Source organism: Silurus meridionalis, chromosome 23 (genome assembly GCF_014805685.1).
Source record: "Silurus meridionalis isolate SWU-2019-XX chromosome 23, ASM1480568v1, whole genome shotgun sequence".
NCBI classification, from domain to species: domain Eukaryota; kingdom Metazoa; phylum Chordata; class Actinopteri; order Siluriformes; family Siluridae; genus Silurus; species Silurus meridionalis.
Genome location: NC_060906.1, coordinates 10,508,116 through 10,531,528, shown reverse-complemented (window position 1 = coordinate 10,531,528; position 23,413 = coordinate 10,508,116). Strand labels below are relative to the sequence as shown.

The window sequence follows — 23,413 nt, the reverse complement described above, 5'->3', positions numbered from 1 at the left end:
GATGTTCTTTTTCTGAAATGCGGTGTTACTTGTACGCCAGACGTAATGGGACACACACCTTCCAAAAAGTTCAACTTTTGTTTCATCAGTCCGCATTTATTACAGTATTTTCCCCAAAAGTCTTGGGGATCATCAAGATTTTTGCTGGTAAAACTGAGACGAGTCTTTATGTTCTTTTTGCTCAGCAGCGGTTTTCGTCTTGGAACTCTGCCATGCAGACCATTTTTGCCCAGTATCTTTCTTATGGTGGAGTCATGAACACTGACCTTAACTGAGGCAATCCTATTTAAGAGATTTCTTAATTGTGAACAAGTGTAGCAGTAATTAAGCCTGGGTGTGTAGAGAAATTGAACTCAGGTGTGATAAACCACAGTTTTAACAGGGGGGCAAACACTTTTTCACACAGGGCCATATTTTTTTTTACTTTCAAACACTTTTTCACACCACTGTATGAACTTCCTTCCTTTGGCACACACAATTCATTTCAATACTTGGGATCAATCAGTCCAAAGATAGTTCTTTGAGGAACGTTCAATCAAAAGTATGAAGCCAATACATGCCATAAGCTCTTCTGCAAGGTCTGTATGATGAACATTCAAATCTCCACCTAAAAATCCACACCTCTTTTTCCAGCTTTCTCGCATCTCCTTATAATCTCCCTCCAGGCCTCTATTCTCCTCTCCTCGTTCTAATTGACTTTGTGGGTGACAGCAAGCATCTTGATGTTCTTTACACAATTTTACAGCTGGTAATGAGTTTCTGCTTCAGCTCTCCCGTGGGAACAAAGCCGGCCAAGGGAGCATAGCCGTGCTTGAAAAGTACAGGAAGCACTTAGAACACGCTACCAATTTTCACCAAAAAACACTGGCAAGATACCTGCACTGTATTAGCAGCCACTGCAGGGCTTCCCGGGAGTCTCCTGTGACAGGTGCCTCTCTACCACAATGCCCAGGAAGAGACACGTCAACTTTAATAACCACACTCAGCCGAAAATGGCAAGAATAGAAATGTTTATTGTTTTTTAATTCCTTTTCCTTTCACCAGAGCTACAACCTGCACATTAGGTATATTTCACAGCTTTAAAAGAAAGAAAATAGACAGAAGTTTTTCTTTCCATGTAAATAATTTGATACAAAAATGTACATTTATTGCCTGTTCTTTTTTTTTTACTTTAAACAAAGTTATCAAAGAGAAATTCTATGCATCACACTAATAATTTTTTTTTTCTACACACACACACACACACACACACACACACACACACACACACACACACACACACACATTAGGGGTGTAACGGTACACAAAATTCACAGTACGGTATGTACCTCGGTTTTTAAAGTCACGGTTCAGTTTAATTTTGGTACACATGGGGGTGGGGGGTGGGGCGTTTGCAAAACATAAAATTGCCTGTCGTTTTGTTTTTTAATTATTAACGCAGTTTATTATTATTAACATTTGTGAACATGGTTAAACAATATATAAAATATTATTTTATAAAAACAGAATAGAATCAATCAAATTAATGCAATACACATTTTGATATTGATTCAATTGAGTAATCATTTACATTGATTAAATCAAATTCAATAATAGGAACAATTTTATTAGATAGTTTACATTTGTTAGACCTCATTTTGGTAACAGATGTGTGTGTGTGTGTTTTGCGTTTAATATTTAATAATAGATAATAAATGATCTACTAGTTCTACTACTTAAATCTCTGTCTTCTATCCGTCATTTATACACTCACTCGGATATGCGGAATTGTCAGGATTTTCTCCTTTTAAGAGAAATTCTTAAAGCTGGACATAAAACGCTAAAGAATCCATGGTTCCTGGTTAACGGCTAACGCTATAGATTCCTTAGCATTTTCATGTATGTGCAATACAGATCTTATTTCCGTTAGAAACTCAAGTTTCTTTTTTATACCCCGGCATATTGTTGTGTGTGTTTTCAAGTTTATTAATAATAAAAAAAATTCGCTCAAAGTCCGAGACAAACTAAACAAACTTGCTGTCCGCCACTTAATACGTTCCTGAGGGAACTCTGCATGTAAAAAGGATTACATTCGATAAACATGTGCGCTGAACCAAAAGCCCTGTACTGAAAAATCTCTGTACGAATACGTACACGGTTACACCCCTAATATATCATAACATGAATTTATATAAAGTAAAAAGTACAGATATTAGTGTAAAAATATGTAATGAGTGAAAGTTCATTACTTCCCACCTCTGAAGCACATGCACCTAGATGTCCTATGCATAATATATTTACATAGATATATTTGATAACTACAATAAGTTTGCATAGAGATAAACTGCTGTGATGTATAAAGCATAAATAAACCATTAGATTTCCTCAGAATTCAGTAACCACCATGGAGAGGTCAGTGCTAGCGGCTTATTTGTAAATAAATTAAGGCAACTACAACTTTATCTGCATGGGGCAATTCTGCTAATCCGAAGATTAAAGCTAATCAAACCCGTGCTTACAGTCGCTACCTTAATATGATATTATTAGCTAGAAAGTCACACATTTCTTGGGTAAAACAGACCCATCATCTTCATGTTTACTTCATGATGATATGTCAGTATAAATATTACAGTACATTTCTGTCTGATTGTCAGTGCACTAACACTGATCTACAGGGTTAATACTACCAACCAAACAGAGAAATTTGCTTATACATAGTACTGATAAATAGTATGCGGAATCAAATCAAATGTACCTTCTGGTTTCTATTCGTTTTTGGTCTTTATGCAGCAGGTTCCATGTCTTTTTTACTGAGCAGAGTGTGCTGGGTTCCTTCTGCTCGTTCTCTCTCCTTTGACTCTTTCGCTTTGTTTTTTTGGTTCTCGTTGTCCTCCAGGAGCAGTTGCGCAACCTTGGCAAACACAACCCGGGGATCGGGTTCAGTAAAAGCAGGGCAGCCGCATCTCGCACGGAGCTCTATAGCCTGGAGTAACAAAACAAGCGGATACACAAGACACACATGACTTTTGATCTCACATTCGACTAAATCCGGTGTAGATTACACACCTTATGGAAGTTTAATACCAAAACCAAGGTGTCAGACGTAAAAATATAAATCTGACAAAACCTACTTAGGCTAAAGGTCCGACTCATGGAAACATTTGTACATGGGACTGATCCTTGACCTCGATCTGGGTCAAAGGACAAGAGCCAGAATACAAGTTAGCTATATAATAAAAGAATGGTATGTAAGCAAGGCTGTTAGACTGCACCAGTTCTGAAACACAGCTAAAGAAGTGCTTGATAAGGTCACGTAGCGAAATGCTTTAGCAGGTCAAATTTTTATTCCAAAGCAGCACTGTGGGAGAAAATTTAAAAGCAGCTCTCCAGCAAAGTCTTTTCATTAGCCTGGCAGAGAGTCGGATTTAAGGAGCTCGCAGATCAGGCCATTAAAAGGAATTCAAGGCACTTGATGAAAGAGTGCTTATCCAAAGCTTATTGGGTAACATTTACCCAAAGGATGGCACTAAAGCAGCACATCCCTCAGTTTCCTCTAGTCAGGTTGAAGAACCGATATCTGTTTTAGAAAATCAGATGCAAAGGCAGCAATGCAGAGATCTGCTACAAAAAGAACAAAAAGGTTCTTTCATGGAAAAGTAACATTCCTGGCTTTTACATAAGAACAACATTGTGGTTGGGTTTCAATGAGAATAAAATCTTAACAATGACTCCAATTGAGCATTAAGCATGAGAAAGTGAAATTCACATGTGATGGCTTTAAGTAGATTTTTCTGGTATCAGTACTTCACTATTTTTTGGACAACTTTTTTAACTTTCATTCATTACATTTTTTCTGCACAAATATCTCTACTTTTTACTTCTTACATTTTCACACCAGACTCATTACTTTCATTTTAATCTGTTTGGTGACATGATCAATATTTTTTCTTCTCATTGCACCATTTTAGAGCCCATCAACCTATTTCTTGTCATCGCGCGGCTTTTCCAATCTACCACTGGTGTATCATTTCCTGGCTCTCACACACCACAGACGTAGGCTAGATTACGAAGCAAACAATGAGCGCGACAGACGGCAACAAGAAGTATGGGGTTAACATGGATGAAACAGAGGGTGTCAGTGATGTAAACATGACTAAGAACTGAGACATTCCTGATCTCCTGATCATCATTATCTTTTCTCTGCTTGTGTTCTATACAGTGGATGTTCAGCCTGGATACATTCATTAGATAACACAATTTTAAATTATTTTGTATTAATATATCCAGTTACCAGTGTGACACTAAAACAGGTAGTAGTAATGCCTACTTTTTACTTAAGTACATGTCAGAGCCCAAACTTCTTTACTTTACTTGAGTGAAAAAGTGTAGTCTTTTATATTATAACTTTTACCAGAATCTTTTAAAACATGAGTATCTGTACTTCTGCTTGAGTGAAGGATGTGTGTAATTTTGCATCTCTGCATCAGACATATACAGATCAGTTCAAGCAAATGTTACAATATGCCAAAATAAAATTTAGCAAATGAATAAATGTTAATGTATTTGACTATAAATTTCTTCCCCATCACTAGTATTTACTACGAGAGAGAGAAAGATAGTGACAGATTTAAGTTTTACTTTCCATGATCCATGACTGACAGAGGAGCATCTTGGCAGCAGGGATTTAAAATTTTAACAATGTCTGGGAGATTCTGTAAAAGTATATTCTGTTCTTATCTAATTCTGTACCATAATCTTTGATTGTTTTTTCGGTGCATCAATGTTTGCTGTACTCATGCTCAACTCTCTGACACACACACACACACACACACACACAGACACACACACGATTTGACTATCAGTCGACTGAATTCAAGACTTGTCCATTCTGATTTGAATATGTAAATCCGTAGTCAAGGACACCCCTAAAAATTTTTACCAAGACCACTCACCACCTCTAAACACTACACACACTCCAGTTTCCACAGGGTGAAGAGACTTTTTATTCTTTTTTTTGTTTTAACCAAAAGAATTACTGTAACGAGCAACAATGAAGCTGACCGATTACTGTGGTACTCATAATTAAGTAGCGCATGACAGATGCATCTCTTTTATTGAAGAAGAAAAAAAAATGAATGAAGAGAATGAAGTGGGGTCTTTTGACAGGACACACTTGACTCTGGAGTGGTGCAGGTGCACTAAGATTGTGAAAGGGTATAAACACACACAAGCTTGATAGACAATTAACATCTTTACCATCTGTTCCCCTAGTGTTTAAGACACCTCAGTGCCAGTATACATGCAGAATCCTCTCACTCACTGCTTCGGGTTCACACTGAAGGTTAAGTAAGCCTCTGCGTGTGACTAATACACACACACACACACACACACACACACACACACACACACACACACACACACGCACGCCCATGCAGCACATTTCCCAGCCACCTCTAACACTTTGCATCATATATTAAAGAGCCATTTCGTGGAGCCGGTGGCTTGTGACGGGAGAGATAGTGGTGCATGTTCTTGTAAATGAGTGTCCTCCACATTCAACTCACTCACACACACACTTACTCATTCAGGTGCTTTCTCTTATTCTCTGCATCATACTGAGCTCTTCATCTACACACACAAACACACTTACATATTGATTCATCGACAACAAAAAGGAAGGTGTTGCTGACGATTTCAGGCAGAGCTTGAACTGTGTTGAGCCGCACAAGATTGAAAACAACAAAGTCTAAAGCCGTATGCATCTCCTCGATGTGGAATTTATAGTGCGAGGAATTAATGTAAACCTCCTTTCCTGCTTTAAAGGAACACCCAGATCTGAGGAGAAATAAGCTTGAAACTAGCCATTTAAACAAAACCCCTTTCATATATTGTAAGATCTTCCTTATACATACTTGTATGTAATTGTATTAGATTTGCAACACAATGTGATTTTTTATATTTATTTATTTTAAATCACATTGTAATGATTGTAATTAACATGCAGACCAGGAACATCTCACAAGAGCTGCAGTATGGAGAGGCTCTGACCCAGTCGTCTAGATGTCACAATTTGGCCCTCGTCAAACTCAAACTCAAATCCTTACGCTCGCCCATTTTTCCTGCTTCTGACACGTCAACTTTGAAGATAAAATGTTCACTTGTTGGCAAATAAATCCCTCACAATAACAGGTGCCATGATGAGGAGATAGTCAGTGTAAAGTACTTATATAAAAGTATTAGAACAGACTATTCTTTGTATATAATCTCATCTTGTTCCAAAAATGTTGCCATGGCTTGTTGACTAAGTGCAAACATGACAGTGTTTCCACCAGTGGTGGACAGTAACAAAGTAAATGTAATTCATTTATGTACTACAGTAGTTTTTTTTTCTCTCTATGTATTTGTACTTTACTGAAGTATTTCTATTTGGTCAAACTTTTTACTCAATTACATTTAGGGAAATCAATTCTTTTTATTTATGAGCGGATAAAGAACGTAGCTGGTCACCAATCAGGGTCGAGCACATGCTCGGTTTTAAACTTGTTTTAATTGCCACTTGGTGGTTTCTACTTATCACCAACATACAGTTCAACAAAGCAAGCAGAACATTTAGAGAGGAATAAATGATTGAAGAAACTTCTGACTCGAACAACACCCGTGACCTTGAAGAAGGTTCTGGGTTCATAATAATTTGAATAGATATCAATCAGTGTTTGTTACTCTCAGCACACTGATCTATTAACAGAATGATAATAATGAGTCAGAGTCTTTTCACATAAACTGACTTTATTAAGAGTAGAAACCGTAATAAATCATAGTACTTTGGATACTCAGGTAAATTTGAAAGTAAATACTTTTGTACTTTTACTCAAGTGAAAGTTTAAAGGGGACACTTTTACTTGAGTCATATTTTACCTTCTATATCTAAGTACATCGTACTTCGTCCACCACACACACTAGAACACCAAACTTACCATCATATTTACATATCTACTTACCCTTAGGCCTAGCTAATGAATTAATGAATTAATGATGACATCGTATAAATTGTTTTATAGTGCCGTTTTTCCGCCACGCCAACCTACTGTTGGTTTTCTTTGACGCACCCCAATAATCGTGAATATTCATGCATCTGACCCAGAAGGTTTATTAAATATTCATTCGCTCGGTATTAGCTTTCTCAGCAAAAGGTGAGGCATTATTTATGATCATGAAACCCTGAGTTGTGCTGTATGTTGATTGACCGCCACGGGCCCTGCACAGTACGCCCAGTTACTATCTATTACGCTGATTTACGGTAATGAATCTCATACACCATGTAAATAAAATCCAGTGATTTTAAACAGTCGTAACAATTGTTTTATCGCCACCGAACTGAAGAAACCATGTTAGCTTCAGGTTTTCCTCCAGTCCGTCAATGCTAAATTAATTAATCTACTTTTACTACTTCTACTTTTTCTAATTTTCGCTCAAAATTTCACTCTAAAGACCAAAGCTCGGAAATAACGTGCGCCTAAAAGTTGGTGCATAAGGAAGAATTTTGACCAGCAACAAGACAGTATGTTTGTCCTGATTGGCTAATTAGTAGTAATCCAGTAGACTTCATTTTGGAACACCATGGAAACCAGGTTTTTTTCCCCCATCTGAATTAATTTTTGATTTCACAGCTACACTTCTTTATTTTTAAGTGAATACAATTTTAAAACATGGTAATGGAATGTAGTAGTAATCTCATCATGTCTTGTTCTTGGAAGCACGCCAGACGATCTGAGCACGCCTCCACTGCTCCCTCAGTGAGTACAGCCACACTCGTGTGTCATTAAACAAAGCACTAAGAAAGTCTCGGGAAAAATCTGAATAAATAATTTAGCCTCTAACAAAGCATTTCGCCTGGCGCTGACGAAACACGGACTTGCTAAGCACGCATGAGCTGAAACGCACACCCTGCGTGTGTGTGTCGGCGTGTACATGTTTAAACACTAATGGGTGCACAGGAGCAGGGTGGTCTCCAGACGTCTTGTTAGTCTGGATCCAGTCTGGAAATCTCAGACAGGCCTGGAAGCGCCGCACAGCCCGATTCTGACTGCTTTGAGTCTCTGATGCCTCCGGGTTAATGTATGTTGTATTATACATTAAAAGCAATCCTGAGATCATTTTCAAAACATAATTCAGCTCAAGTATACATTTGCTAGAGTTTTTGCTTTGCTCAGGAAGTCTAAGATTCAAGCAGGGCGATTTAAGGTGCAGCTTAATATGCGGAAATATAAACAAAGGGATAACACACACAAAAAAAAAAAATCACGGAGTAGCAGCAGTGTAATATACTGGGATTCTGAAGAAGCAAGACGGAATTAGGGATTTATTAGGCACCAAGTGAACATTTTACCCTCAAAGTTGACGTGTTAACAGCAGGAAAAATGACCGAGCGTAAGGATTTAAACGAGTTTGACGAGGGACAAATTGTGACGTCTAGACGACTGGGTCAGAGCATCTCCAAAACTGCAGCTCTGGTGGGCTTTCCCAGTCTGCAGTGGTCAGTATCTATCAAAAGTGACAGGGTCATGGGCAGCTGAGGCTCATTGATGCACGTGGGGAGTGAAGGCTGGTCCGTGTGGTCCGATCCAACAGACGGAACCTCTGTAGCTCAAATTGCTGGAGAAGTTAATGCTATTAATCTTTGACGGGTCTGAACTGTTTTAGCAGCAAAAGGAAACCAACACAATATTAGGCAGGTGGTCATAATGTTATGCCTCATCGGCATACATCACTTCGTATAAACTCCAGTGTGTTTATCCTGCGAAATCCTGTGAAAACACCAACACACCTTGAGATCCTGGATGCTCTCGCACTCGCCACTACTAGTGGGGCTTGTAACCTACTAGCCAGCATGGTCTGGCCTATTAATAGCTCTTTATGTGCAGACAGAGAGGAGTGGAGCTTCTCACTGCGGTGACGTTTTATATGCTGCATCATGGTTGTTTATGTATATTAACGCCTTCTTGCCGCAAACACTTACAGTTTTGTCTGTAACCACCTCACCGCTTTCATTTATAGTCTTCTAAAAAGCGAAATTTGCTACTATTTAACGCTACAGCTTGCTTGCTGCTGTTGCGTCTGTAAAGCGAGGTCACAGTATAAAGCTTCAGCTAACCAGCTGTTTGTACGTATACCGTGAACGGTTCAACAACTCAACTGACTTCAATAGTTGCATATTTTTTACACATTTCTAACATTGTTACATCCCTTTCTCTTGTGTAACTTGATTTTGATGCTTGGAGGCCCTAAATATAACCCCTTTAATAACGCTTTATGATTTCCACCACTTTTACAATATTTTTTAAATTACAAAACTTTGGCTATGCTTGATGAACCCCTGGTTGAATCCTATAAGAACTAAGGGGAAAGGAGTTTAAGCCAGGAAGATGTGTATGTTTGTCTATACTATAAAGCACGAGTTGTGTGATAGTACGCAGAGACGTGTGGTGTTACCTCAGGGACGAGGTGGTCCAGGTTTGAGATGCGGGTGCGGTGGGAGGGGTGAGTGGAACACCACTCAGGCAGGGTTGGCTCTCCTGCTATTTGCTCAAATAACTCCATCTTCTGCCAGACCACTGGCCCGGCTCTCACATCCACACATGCCTAAGAAAAAAAGAAAGAGTGAGAATGAGAATTAATACTGTAATGAATAAAAAATGTCTATAAATAAGCAGATTGGACAACCCTACACTTCACCACCACTTCTTACATTTTTTTATTGACACCCCCCTTTTTTGGGGGGGTAGTATGAAAGAATGTAACGGAATGGTGGATATTAAATAAAATTAAAAAAACTGCTTCACTATAGCATATAATATAATACCTAACCCCTAAAAAGATTAGCTTTGGTATGATGAAATCATGTTTACATTGGTTATTTTCATTATGTGTATAATGGTTTTGTATGGACTGACATAATAAAATTTGATATATTTTACAGTTTTATAAAAATGGATAAGATCTTGCAGTATATACATTGACATTTATGGCATTTGGCAGATGCCCTTATCCAGGCCAAACTTATTAATACAACTGAGCAGCTAAGGGTTTAGGTACTTGCTTAAGGGTCCAAACAGTGGATGTTTGCTGGGATTTGAACTCATGAACTTCGATCAGTAGGTCAGGAATACAAAGGTTACATTTTAACTAAGCTACAAAAGCCCACATCAAGAACTGCTTGATCTCATCCATAAAGCCAAAATAATACGATGTTGGATATTGGCAACAAATGTCCTGCACAATAGATTTTAGTTTGTGGTAAAATAAACAAGCAAACAAACAAATCAATCAGTGAAGGATCAGCTACCTTTTTCCAAATTGATGTGTGCAAGTGAATTACGGTTTAAAAAAAAAAAAAATGAATGAATGATGCAAATGTTTTAACGGGACATTCAGACTTTTTAAACTGAATCCGAACGAGTCTGGCTGGCGGAGCCACGCTATCATCTTTCTGATCGCCTCTCTGGGTTGTGTGTACTGTTACACACTCCGTGTACACTGCACTGACATTCACCCTCAGTGTGTAAGTGTGCTTTCCCTTCAGTCTCACATCAATTCACACATCTTCCAGCACACTCTCTGCCCTTTTGGGGGGGGGAGAAAAAAGAAGAACAAGCCACCGATCTGCTTGAGGACTGGAATTATGAGAGCGCGAGATGGCACAGCATGCATCACAGGATACACTGCTCTACCCAGCCAGAGTCGCGTGTGTGTGACTACACTGCCATCTACTGCCATCTAGTGGATATGGTTTTCATCATAAAACTACTAATCTACTGTCTGTAATGATAAGGGTTAGAGTGTTTTCTGTGTCATGATGCAGCAAACCGGTTTATATTATTTTCTATCAGTCCCATTAAAATACACTATATAGACAAAAGTATTAGGACACCGGCTCTTCCAGCCATTTGTGTGTTTGGAGACAATAGTATAGGACGTCTTTGGGTGCAGTAGCATTACATTTTCTCTTCACTTGAACTACAAAACCCAATCCTGTTCCAGAGTGACAATGCCGCTGTGCACAAAGCCAGCTCCATTAAGATGATATTCACATGGGTTTAAATGGAAGATCTTGAATGGCCTGCTATAGAGCTCTGACCTCTTAAACACCTTTGAGATGAATGTGATCACTGACCGCACTCCAGGCCTCCTCACCATACATCAGTATCTGACTTCAGTAACACCTTTGTGGCTGAATGAGCACAAATCTCCATTAATATCTAGTGGAACATCTTCCAAGAAGAGTGGAGATTATTATAAGAGCAAATGTGGAATGGGATGTTTAGAAAGCACATACGAATCTTATGCTCAGGTGTCCACAAACATTTGTTTCTTTAGGAAGGCTGTATAAGTGTGTGTAAGTACCTTAGCCGCCAGCTGCAGTCCAACTTGATCAGCCTCTGCCTCCAGTTTCCGACTGTAAGGCCTGTTTAACGAGAACTAAAACAGAGCTGGTGTCAGTCTACTGATCATCATCAACATTTATTCATGTATTAAATATTATAATTAGTTGTTTAACTGCCAGATCAATGATATACCTAATTGCGCCGTATGATATTGATTTTTACCCTAAAATAATTTACCCTAAATAAGAATACCATATTTTCCAATATACACTATTACAAAAGTTTTGGGACACCTGACTTTCCCAGTCATGTGTGGTAGGCACACAGTTGTACACACAGTCTTTGGATACAGTAGCATGAAATTTTCCCTTCGCTTGAACTAGGAGACCCAAACCTGTTCCAGCATGACAATGTGCACAAAGCAAACTCCATGAAGATATGCCTTGCATGGGTTTAAGTGGAAGATCTGCTATAGAGTCCTGACCTAAGCCCTGTTGAACACCAGTGGAATTAATTGAACCGCTGACTGTACCCCAGGCCTCCTCGCCTCACATATATCAGTACCTGACTTGACTAACACCCTTGTGTCTAAATGAGCACAAATCTCCACAAAATCAAAATCTGACAGGGATTATGAGAGCAAACTATACTTATGACAAGGTGTCCACAAACCTTTTGGCAATATGTATTTGTATATATTGCATAGATGTCACTTTAATGACAATTAGTGGCACTGTACCGTTTATTTTTAAAGAACCAGAAAGCAGAGTTTATGGGGGGAAAAAACAAAGAACGTGGAAGACAATGGAACCTGACAAAAGCGTCTAGTTTATAGCTAAGCGTGTGATTTATTAACACTGCGGTGTTTCGTGTATAAAACAAAGTATGTGCTGTGCAAAAGAACCTGTTAATCAATGTCCAATAATTTAGTATGGAGGAAAAACTGCCGACTCAATATGCTTTCGAGTTTCACCCGAAAATATTCAATGCAAAACTAGATCACATAATAACACATAATGGATGTAGTACATGAAAACACGAGTCTCACCTCGACAAGTTTGCCTTGAATCCACTGGGCCAACAAAGCGAGACTGTCTCGAGGACAGATCGCCCAAATCATTGTCAAAAGGATCATGGAGAGCAAATCCAGCAAATGAGACAAACTTGCCTGCTCTGCCTGTGAAACACACACACACACACACACACACACACAGAGAAGAGAGATTATGGTGCACATTATTGTAAATTTCACAATACATTTTTTCCAGTTATATGCAAAACCTTGGCCAAGCAAAAAATTAAAAACCCATCCCATGCTGACTAGTCAGATGAATCAGTAATTGTGCCAGATCTCTAACAAAATGAATGCAACAATAAGGCCGAGTGCCTGGGCGAACATCATTAGCGGAATGTGCCGCAATGCAGATGTCATTAGAGCTTTGTATCACCTGCAGGACTCGTCAAAACAATTCCTCATTTCAGTCCAGCAGTCAAAATCCTTAAAATGCACTTCACTCATTCATCTCAGTGCAGATAAGCATGACACTCGTCTAATAAAGATCCACTCTCTTTTCTCTCTATATCCTCTGCCCAACCCTCTCATACAGTCACACAGAGCCCGGAGGTAAACATTTAATAGAGACAGATAAAGATCTGGAGTCTTCAGATGACTGACAAGGCTATAACATACTCGCACTCGTTGCTGAAACTGCTGAATTGTAATTGGATTTTTTTTTTTTTTTTGACGAACCATAATGGTTTCACTTGAGACTCTGTGAAGAAGTTTATGCAAACACCTCAGAGTTGTGTAAAAAGAACACAAACATTTTTCTGTTTTTTATAAAGTACTTTAAATAGGCTGAAGAAAAGGGGTTATATATTCTGCAATATTTTTTATGTCTTTTTAGGAAAAGATAAATTTATTAATTAAAAATTATTTAAAAATCTTACAATAAAAAAAAAAACCACGTTGCTAAATCCCTGTTTTTCCATCTCTGATCATCAGGATGATGTAGACTAGTTTATCTTTATGCGTTATTTAATTCCAAGCGTGATGCAATGGCACTGAAACGGCACACTGATGTTTTAACTGCGCCCCTAAACACACTAAGCGCCTTTTAAAGAAGACTCTCGCTTCGTTTCAATTGAACGCCTGTACCGAGATGAAAGCGGAACTTGGTGCGAGCAAAAGAGAGATAAAACAGGCCGTTTAGACTCGACGGAGGGTGTTTTCCTTCCTAAACAGAACGCAGCGGGACAGCGACGATCACAAGAGGATGTTAATGTGTCTACGCGTTACATTCTACTCGGAAGGATTTCTCCACGACAGCCGGCATGAAGGTGCGGCACTTACGGCGTGTCCGAGCAGAGCATGGGCCATCTCATGCCCCAGGATGATACTCAGCTGATGGATGTCTCCAACAAGCTCCAGCATTCCTGTAAAGACAAATATCCTCCCATTCTTTTGCACACACGCACACACACATTCCAATTATCCTCCTTCAGATCTTCCATTGACATAATTAGTAATAAAAAAAATCACAATGTGCAGACCTTAAATATCTTACATATAAAGTATAGTAGTATATGAATTAAAATGTATTTATTTGTTCTTTCTCTTTTTAAATTATTTCCTCAGCAAGGCCAAAACTGTCACTTATGCCCGCAACACACACACACACACACACACACACACACACACACACACACACACACACACACACACACACACACTTTTACATTCTTCTACTATTTGTACAGTCTCACCATATAGTCACACGTTTCTTTTTATTAATACAATGGTAAGACATCTAGCTTTAGGGCAAAACATCATTATGCAATATTTTATACACTATCTTCCAATGTCACTTACAGGCATGACGTACGCATTGGCAATGGGCTTCTCTATCACATGAACAGTCCAGGGGACAGATTTAAACTCTTCAATATCCTGGTTTCGATCAGCTAAGTGTTGGACCACTCTCATAACCACTTGATGCCTGGGGTCATTTTCAGGGATGAGTGAATCCTCAAATTCTTCCAAGTACTAGTTAGGAGATAAAAAAATAAATAAATCACATAAATATTACAAATAAAAGCTCACACGTGTTTTATTTTCTAGTTCTAGGTGTTTTTTCTGACTTTGTTATCCAGTTCATCCCAGAGCAGTTCAACAGGATTTAGGTGTGGTGACTGGGCAGGCCATTCCATAATACCATGAACATTCCAGCCGACTGTTTTCTCTCTAAATGACGTTTACAGAGCTTGGACTTCTGTTTTGGGTCATTGTCTTGTTCTAGGGTGAAGTCGTTTCCAATGCAGACAGAATTGCAGGGTGTTGAAGTATGGAACGATAGCCATTTTGGTTCAGGATTCCTTTCACCCGGGAATAAGTCTCCAAACTTTCCTGCTCCAAAACAACCCCGAGCCATTAAGCTTCCATCTCCATGTTTGACTGTGTGGGTGAAACAGTCTGGTACATCTCCTCTCACGTTACCCCTGTTTTTTTTAAGTTCTTCTGTTTGAGCCAAAATATCTTTCTTTCACTCATTCAGTGTCCAACTCTTGTGTGTTTTTACCTTTTTCAGGTTCAAAGTTCAATAACAAACAAACAAAAGGAACATGCATATGTCTCAAAAACCACAAAAGACCAGGTGCATCCATATTTCTCACAGGCACTGTAGCTAATATCTAGTGGTTGTAGAGGCAGCAGTAGTGGTAGTAGTAGTATGGGAGAAGTAGTTTAATTGGTAGTAATGGTTTACTATAGTAGACGTTTAGTGATAGCAATGCCAGTACAAGAATTATAGGGGAAGTAGTACAATAAAAAAATGCATCATTAGTTATAGCACAGGACTAGGTGTAGTTGTATAGCGGTACTATAGTAGAAGTAGTAGCAGTTGTAGTATTATAGTGGTTATAGTACTATAGTAGGAGGAGGAGGAAAAGTAGCAGCAGTAGAAGTGTAGTAATAGAGAAGTAGCAGCAGTAATTGCATTAGATATAATAGTATTAGACACAGCAGTAGCAGCACGACAATAATAGTAGTAGTATTACAGAGGTAACTATAGTCTAGTACATGGGTCTTGTGCGCGCGATGTTTTGTTTGAAAAAAAAATTTACACGGATAAAAACATCAAAGGTAAAATGTTATGTAAAGCGATATTAAAATTTAAGCTGAAGTTCATGTAAATGTATAACAGTCCACCGGATAATAAAAGAAAAATGTATGAAACTGCAAATCTATTAAAACAAAAGACAACTGTGAACAACTTAATAAATTGCGATTTGCAAAATATATGTTTGTTATGATGAATAAATCTTTTTGAAAGATATGAAAACATACAGACGATGATGCATGTACAACAACAACAGGGTTCTAATTGTCTTAACATAATATAACTAGTGTAATATGAGTGGTTTCTATTAATATCAGAGGCTTTGTTTGACACATTTTAAATCGGGGTCCCTGCCCCATGTCTCTATCGCCTAAGGTGTCCTTGACCTGAAAAACTTTAAAGACCCCTGGTTTAGTAGAAGACGCAGCAGCAATACTATAGTAGTATTACCTGTAGTAGTAGTAATAGAAGCAGGATTAACAGTATAATAGTAATAATTTAACAATTATTCTATAGAACAAATTAAGAGAAAACTCCTACCATTTCTGAAGCATGTTCGCTCAGTTTAATAAAGTTTTCCCTGCTGAAAACGAGAAATCTGCTTCTCCCAGTCAAAGGGCTTTCTTCCACGTGGGTAAAGCAGAAAAGCGCCATGAAGAGCAACACCACTGTGCTAACTCCGGTCAGATGCCATCGCCGCTGCCATGCCCACTCCCGAAAGAGCTGTTTCTTTTTGGGCGGTAAAGCCTTCCACCATTTCCTGATGCTTCTACAAAACAGAGATGAGAAACTTCAGACAGTTTCTGCAGCCTCAGAAACTCCAACAACGATCAATACAATAATTATATTGATGCACATAAGATATATACATTTTAATGCTCTTATTAGAAAGGCACATTCAAATAAACAAAAACAAAATACTAAGTAGTCTTTAATTTAAATTTTAACACGAATAAATGTTTATATTATATTATTAAATGTTTATATTATATTCTTTTTCCAAATATGACTGCTAATAAATAAGCCTAGCACTAATACTAGCTCGCACACTACACTATTAGGTTTAAAATTTTATTTGTCATATGTTCAAATAATTATTTCCCCCACTGTCAGTGACAGTTTGTACAATGAAATTCTTAAGTGAGCCTCCAGGCAAACTACAGCAAATATTAAAAATATATATAAACAATATATTAAACAATATACAAAAATCGAAAGAAAAGGAGAGAAAAGTAATAATGAGGCATAAAGATCAAATTATTTACAAGTGAGTGCAGAAGTGTCTGTGTGTATATATATATATATATATATATATATATATATATATATATATATATATATATATATATATATATATTGTTCTTTAAATTTTATATATATATATATATATATATATATATATATATATATATATATATATATAAAATTTAAAGAACAATAATATATATATATATATATATATATATATATATATATATATATATATATATATATATATATATATATATATATATTTAATTTTTTAAGAACAATATGAATTCATATAATACACAGGTGCAAGTTTTCCAATCTTCCCTGAGGTGTGAAAATAGATTATTTTCAATTACAATTTAAAATTTGACTTTTATACTGCTGTTACACTAATGGCATGTTACTAATTTCTGCGATCCTGTAAAGTCAATATCAGTCAGTAAGCTAAATAGCCCTTTTGGGGAATTTATGCTATTTAGAAAATATAAAAATATATGAGCTGCACTCTGTGTCTCCTGTAGGTGCATTTGTTTGTTTGTTTGTTTGTTTGTTTATTAATTGTTATTTTAATGCCATGCCAGGATTGATGGCTATTTTCATAGCAGGATTAAGGTAGGTAACATGGGGCATTACAATAAGCAATAGAGGCTTACAGTGTTTGGACTGTGGCAAAGGTTGTGAAAAACGTGTGTAATGAAATGTGTGCAAATTGTGAGTATTGCAGTCCGTTACTATTTGTTTGCTGGTCACGTTTGTTCTCCTGTGGGTAGGTATGATGCAAACCAAATAGCACAAGGATCAACCTCCACGTGCCAAGAGTCTCCTAGTGTGGTTTATTTACTGGTTAAATCTGATTAGGTTTTCAGCCCATCAGTCATCACAAGCTCCTGTAGCTCAACATTTAATTTCCAACAGAATAGGGTCAGATGCACTATGCTGATAAAAATGCATTTTGACTGTTGAAACACCATAAATGTTATAATGATGTATTGTTTTTCGAATGGCTGTGTCACAGCTACGGTGGGGAGAATTTTATTGTTAGAAATGCTATAAAAAATACATTACAAAAAATCTATTATATTGAGTCAAGGGAGCAAAACATTGTGTGGTCAAGTACACACTACACGCTAGCTTAGAGACATTCTATTACATCCTGCAGAAAAAAAAGGCAACCAAAAAGCCTCATCCATAATTTTCTGAACGGGTTCTCACAGAGCCAAAGCAGGCTTTCCCCTTTAACAAGGCCTTGTCCTAAAACCTAGGCACACCTCAGTGTCAATACTAATTAGGGCTGCTGCTATCGATTATTTTAGAAATGGAGTATTCTACTTTCTTTATTAAAGAGCAATACTAAATATTCAAGAGAAAATTCGTCAGGTCTTCTAAAATAAACAGGTCATTTGTTTCCTTTTTAGAACCATGTACATTTTATTGCACAGTAGAATAAATGTTTTCTTTATGTTTTAGTTTAAAATTATCCTAAATCTATGGAAACGTTGTTGTTGTTTTCTTTGGCCTGAATCATACGGAAGCAATTTTCCGCCACATTAAGTTCAGTTCGCCTAATAACAACTTTTTTCGAGTTTATTTCTCGTAATTCTGACTTTATTTCTCGTAAGTATCCAACATTTCTGGTGCATCCACCGGTAACCATGTTGTGGGCCTGAAGTTTGAAGCTGTTGGTGTATGAACAAGGCTCCTCTGCTTCATCTTGTTCCATCTCTTTCAGAGCTGATTGTTAGACAGAGTTCTCTAAAGGGACCGGAGGCAGAGTTTGATTCTATTGATTGTAGCTCGTTTCATTTTCAATGTGTACAACTTACAGAGAATGAGATCTATAATTATATTCAAAGAAATAAATACATTAAAGTATAAGAATTTATTAAATAGTATGTACTAAAAAACATTGATAAATATAATGAAAATGTTTTTGTAAGTATAATAGAACTTTGTTTTTAATTTAATTATTCCACTTACGCTTCTTTTTAAAGCTTACAATAGTGAATGTGTTTAAATAAAAAGGATAACTTCCTGTCTCCTGGTAAACTGCAAACATACTGAGCAATTATGCGCCCGATCTATCATGAGAATCTGGGCAGTCGAGCATTCATCCCATACCTGTATGTTATATAAGTGGGAGACTGCCTCATTCTATAAGACTGGTTAATATGATACAAAAGAGGAAATTGAAAGAGCAGGTGGAAATAGGCAACAATTAGTCTGCGAAAATGTAGTATAGACAGCGTAGCCGTGTTTTTACCTCGCTTGGTAATGTGGAATTCTTATTATATTAACACGAGAGCAATATGACCTGCTTTCGAGCCTACCTCAGCATTCATCGAGTTCATGGATTCAGAACCATGGTCAGCTACGATTTGTACCTTTCCAGTGTTATTAATCGTAGTGGTCCTGCTAATCAAAGATTACACCAAGTATACTAGAGCAGGAAACACATGTTATCAGCAGTCCGTTGCAGGGTAAATATGCACCACTGTTCAAAGCTATTAATAGCTATCATCTGTCTATTCAAATAGGGCAGGGTCTTAAAGGAAATCCGTCCTGTCATACGGCAAAATAATAATGGCTTCAGACAGCAATCTGTACAAGAAAAACCTATATAGAAATTAAAAGCAGTTTATTTGATTAATATTGTAATAAAATTCTATTTATAGTTATCCTTTTTTTTTTACATAAGTTAAAGTATATGTATAGCAGTGTTTTTTAACTAGTGTGCCGTGAGAGATCGTCAGGTGTACCGTGGGAAATTATCCAATTTTACCTAATTGGTCGAAATATTTTTTTAAACGAATTCATTATTTCCTGCAAATAATATGCCATTTTCAAGTGTCTGTGTCACTGGCAGAGTAATTATGTATTACTCTTCCATATCAGTAGGTGGCAGCAGGTAAGCTAATTGACTGTACTGTGTTGATTGACTGTACTTTGAGACAAGAGAATTAGTGACGCATGTATGCGACATGTAGCGGTGGCAGTAGTATTGTGGCTAGCGGGACAATAGTGACAGGATGGAGAAGTTTTTGAAAAGGAAAAAATATAACTCCAAACTGGGCCCTGGACAAAATTCAAATACAGATGAAGGCCCTACTATAAGTGGAGGTCAAAAGAAAACAAAGATGGTTCGGGATCCATAGAGCTCATCAACAGATTTTGGAAAGGACATGACTTTGAAGGAGCAGGAGGAACTAACTAAACTGAGACAAAATTGTGGTTTAAAGCTAAGCTTTGATGAACTACCTTTGGACGGTTTTTGGCTAACTGCTGCCAAGGAGTTCCCCATTCTGCTCTGTATTTCCTATATTTTGCTAGCATTTTGCTTCCATTTTCCACGACATAATCTGTGTGAGGTTAATTTTTTTCGAGCCTGACTGCTATATAACCTAAAAACAGAGAGAGACTGAGAGCTGTTGATGAAAAACACAGAAAGCTCTTCTTCGATTCCTGCTAGGATATCAGCTCTGTGTTCATCCAAACAGGCCCAGATTTCACACTGAGTGAGAGTAAATAAATTGAGAGACTATATTGTCATTATATATACTGTATTAAGCTACAGAGTGTCATTTATTTATATTTCTGGTTGGTGGTGTGCCTTGTGATTTTTTCCATTAAAAAAAGTGTACCGTGGCTCAAAAAAAGTTGAAAAACACTGATGTATAGCACTGTGGATGTGAAACAGTGAGGAAAATGGTAACCATATTTTTTATATACTTTAAATGACATTTATTTATATTATTCACAAATAGTGGGAACTAACTAAATAGAACTAACGATTAACAAAAAAACAGTCTTACGGAGGTAAACATCATCACAGCATTAGATGTTTGCTAGTTTTGCTTCCTTCAATCACTTCCCTAAGTTTGCTCACTTTTGCCCACAATTAGCTACATCTACTTATAGAAAAATGTAAATTAACAATACCATAACTGGCACCCAGTCTTCACCCATAAACATGCCTGATATTAAGTCAAATTTGTTTTTTTAAGTGGCTGAAAAAATGCATATGAACAAAATTAAACTGGTCCAGACTTCTCACCAGACTTTGACTCAAATGAACGTCTGACATTGGGCCGATCTTGCCAAGTTAGATAAACCTGTCAGCTTTGATATCTCAACATTGTTCTAAAAGACAAAATGACACAAGACTTGCATTTTCATTTTGTATTACTAGCTTCAAAAGAGATAATACAAAAAAGAAAGACTGACGAGGGAACAACTATTTATAACATCGTGCAGACCAACATTTATTCTCACAACGAACAGTATCAGGACATGCTGTTATGAAATAAGAAAGAAAATCAGATTAGAGAAACTCATTGTGTCACACCACATGCTGTTATTTTCTATAACAGCATGCCTTCAGTTCTAAAAAAACAACAACAATAAAACCTCACAGGAATGGTATTGGTTTCCACTACATACCATCAAAACTTTAACTTTAACAGTTAAACAGCTGTTGTTTGTTGCTCGTCTTGATTTTTATGATTATCACTCAATTTTACAGTGTCTTTGAGTGTTTTCAAAGGTGTCTGGTAATAATGTTTTATTGTTATTATTATTGTTGTTGTTGTTTTTGTGTTCACCGATGCATCATTAATCACTTGCTGTAAATAGATTCATTTATAAACCATAATAAAGACAAGCAATAATGCGAAAAAAGCATTCTAATGTTTCAGTGATGCTGGTGTGTAAGGTGTCTCACCTGCCCAAGATGATGGCTGTGATCTTCTGCAGAGGTTTAACCAGCAGCCACAGCACCACTGCAGGAGGCGCCTGAAGTTTTTCAGAAGTGTGAAACTTCTTCACATGATCGCTGAATGCAGGACAGAAGACAGGAACCTGCCGGACATGGACAGAGAGTCTTTTGTGATCAATAAGAGATTTTGTACTAAATCTTGCGTCTGATCGTAAATCAGAAGAGAGGAATCCTGGATTTGTGGATCTGCAGGAGTGAGGAATTGATCTCTGATACAGAAGTCTACTGAGCGTCAGTGGAGACTTTTGACCAAAACGAATGCAAAATAAAGCCATTCTGGCTGGAATGTCAACTGTGGACAGACTGATAAACTACAGCAACTATGTATTTTAGCGGAAAACGCCAGCATGTGTTTGTAACCGCGTTTGGCAGAAGTGAAAGTTGTACCATAATATACTACAGAATGAAGCTGATATAAAACAGGAAGTAAAGGCGGTGTGGGATTTACGTTCTTCTTTTAATCTGACGCACTCAACAAAACTACGAAGGGAACCCTCAGATATGAAAGACTTATTCTCTGAATATCATTCAGGTCACACTGAAGAGTTTCACTACAGTCTACACTCGTCTTCTGCCCAAACCATCTGTCCATCCAGGAAAAGCGTTACATCAAAAACAGTCCATTCTGCTACAGCGCGCGTGGATATGGTTCCACCCGGAAGGTTTATCACAAATTATTTTATACTTAATCTTTTTTTTTCCTTCGCTATGTGCAATGCTGTATCCCTAATGGGCACAAACAACTAAAACAGCATTTCTTTTAAATAATGGAAGTAACACTATTTATCTTTGCTTTTGTGTAGTCTTTCATATTCATATTCAGATTCATATAATGAAGCGAACTAGCTACAATATAATGTCTTTATTAATACAAAACCATTTCAAAGGATTATTCCAGAGACCCAGACCAGAATAATTAATTCAGGAATACCGTATTTCGACTATAATCCCTAAATAAATGACGACCAATGCTGGCCGAAAAGTTGAATAGAAGCACATACAGGATTGCAATGTTATTCAGATACAAGTCACCACCGTGTAATGTACACCTCAGTCATCAGAATGGGATTAAAATGTTATTTGAATGGCGAGATTATTGTTTCTGGATGCTGGTTTAAGTATTTCCTTGATCCTTGAGTTCAAATCCCAACTATATCAAGCTGATACTCCTGAGCAAAGCCTTTAACCCCAGTAACTGCTCAGTTGGATAGATGTAAGACTCTCTATAAAGGCGCCTGCTGAATGGCATAGATGTAAATGACTATTTCTGTAACTGTTTTACTGATAAAGAAGGTCAACAAAGAACGATCTGACTTGAGCTGGCAGAAAGGCTACATCAAGTCAACCACTGGGTACATTTGTGGTGAGCAGAAAAGCATCTCAAAATGCACAACACTACAAATCTTAAGGCAAATTGGCTACAACAGTAGAAGACCAGGCCAAGGTTCACTTGTGTCAGCCAAGAACAGAAAGCTGAAGCTGCATTGGTTGGAGATTCAACAACACTGGACTGGAGGAGCCTAAGACAATACACTAGTTATATTATTCATTCATTTCTTTATCATATTCATCATATATCACAGCCTTACCAACCTGTACATATGGAAATATTTTACACAACCACCAATGCACTTCTGGTTAACTGTATTTCGTTGCCTGTCACCCCAACATGTGCAATGGCTATCTAATCTGATTAAAAATCTTTTTGAACTCAAACTCAAACTCAAACCTGATGGTTTGAGTTTGGTGCTGGAAGCAGAAATCCATAGATCCTGTCAACTGTCATGTGAAAAGGCTTCCATGGTAATACCATTTACCTCTATCAATCTAAATTACAAGCCTGTTTGTTTAGTGTTCTTCAGGGGTCTTCATCAGATCCAGAGTCCAGAGCACAAATGTGAAAGATCTGCAGG

At 37.4% G+C, this 23,413-nt stretch overlaps 1 protein-coding gene across 1 annotated transcript; it reads right to left on the bottom strand.

The window, feature by feature from the left end:
• Positions 1-993: 993 nt before the first annotated feature.
• oma1 (OMA1 zinc metallopeptidase) lies at positions 994-23,377 on the bottom strand. Its single transcript, XM_046836494.1, has 8 exons — positions 21,447-23,377; positions 16,019-16,247; positions 14,233-14,406; positions 13,714-13,821; positions 12,409-12,537; positions 11,380-11,454; positions 9,469-9,618; positions 994-2,962 (listed from the first exon to the last, which is right to left on the bottom strand). The coding sequence occupies exons 1-8, from the start codon at positions 21,773-21,775 to the stop codon at positions 2,762-2,764; spliced, it is 1,395 nt and encodes a 464-aa protein (XP_046692450.1). The 5' UTR covers positions 21,776-23,377; the 3' UTR covers positions 994-2,761.
• Between the last annotated feature and the right edge of the window lie 36 nt (positions 23,378-23,413).

Bases quoted from the DNA above. Each gene is read 5' to 3' on its own strand.
- oma1 (XM_046836494.1), bottom strand. From the start codon at position 21,775: ATGGCTTTATTTTGCATTCGTTTTGGTCAAAAGTCTCCACTGACGCTC. The intron at 12,538-13,713 runs GTAAGTGCCGCA...TGTGTTTCACAG, and splicing joins ATGCTCTGCTCGGACACGCC to GCAGAGCAGGCAAGTTTGTC. The intron at 9,619-11,379 runs GTACTTACACAC...TTTTTTTCTTAG, and splicing joins GACTGCAGCTGGCGGCTAAG to GCATGTGTGGATGTGAGAGC.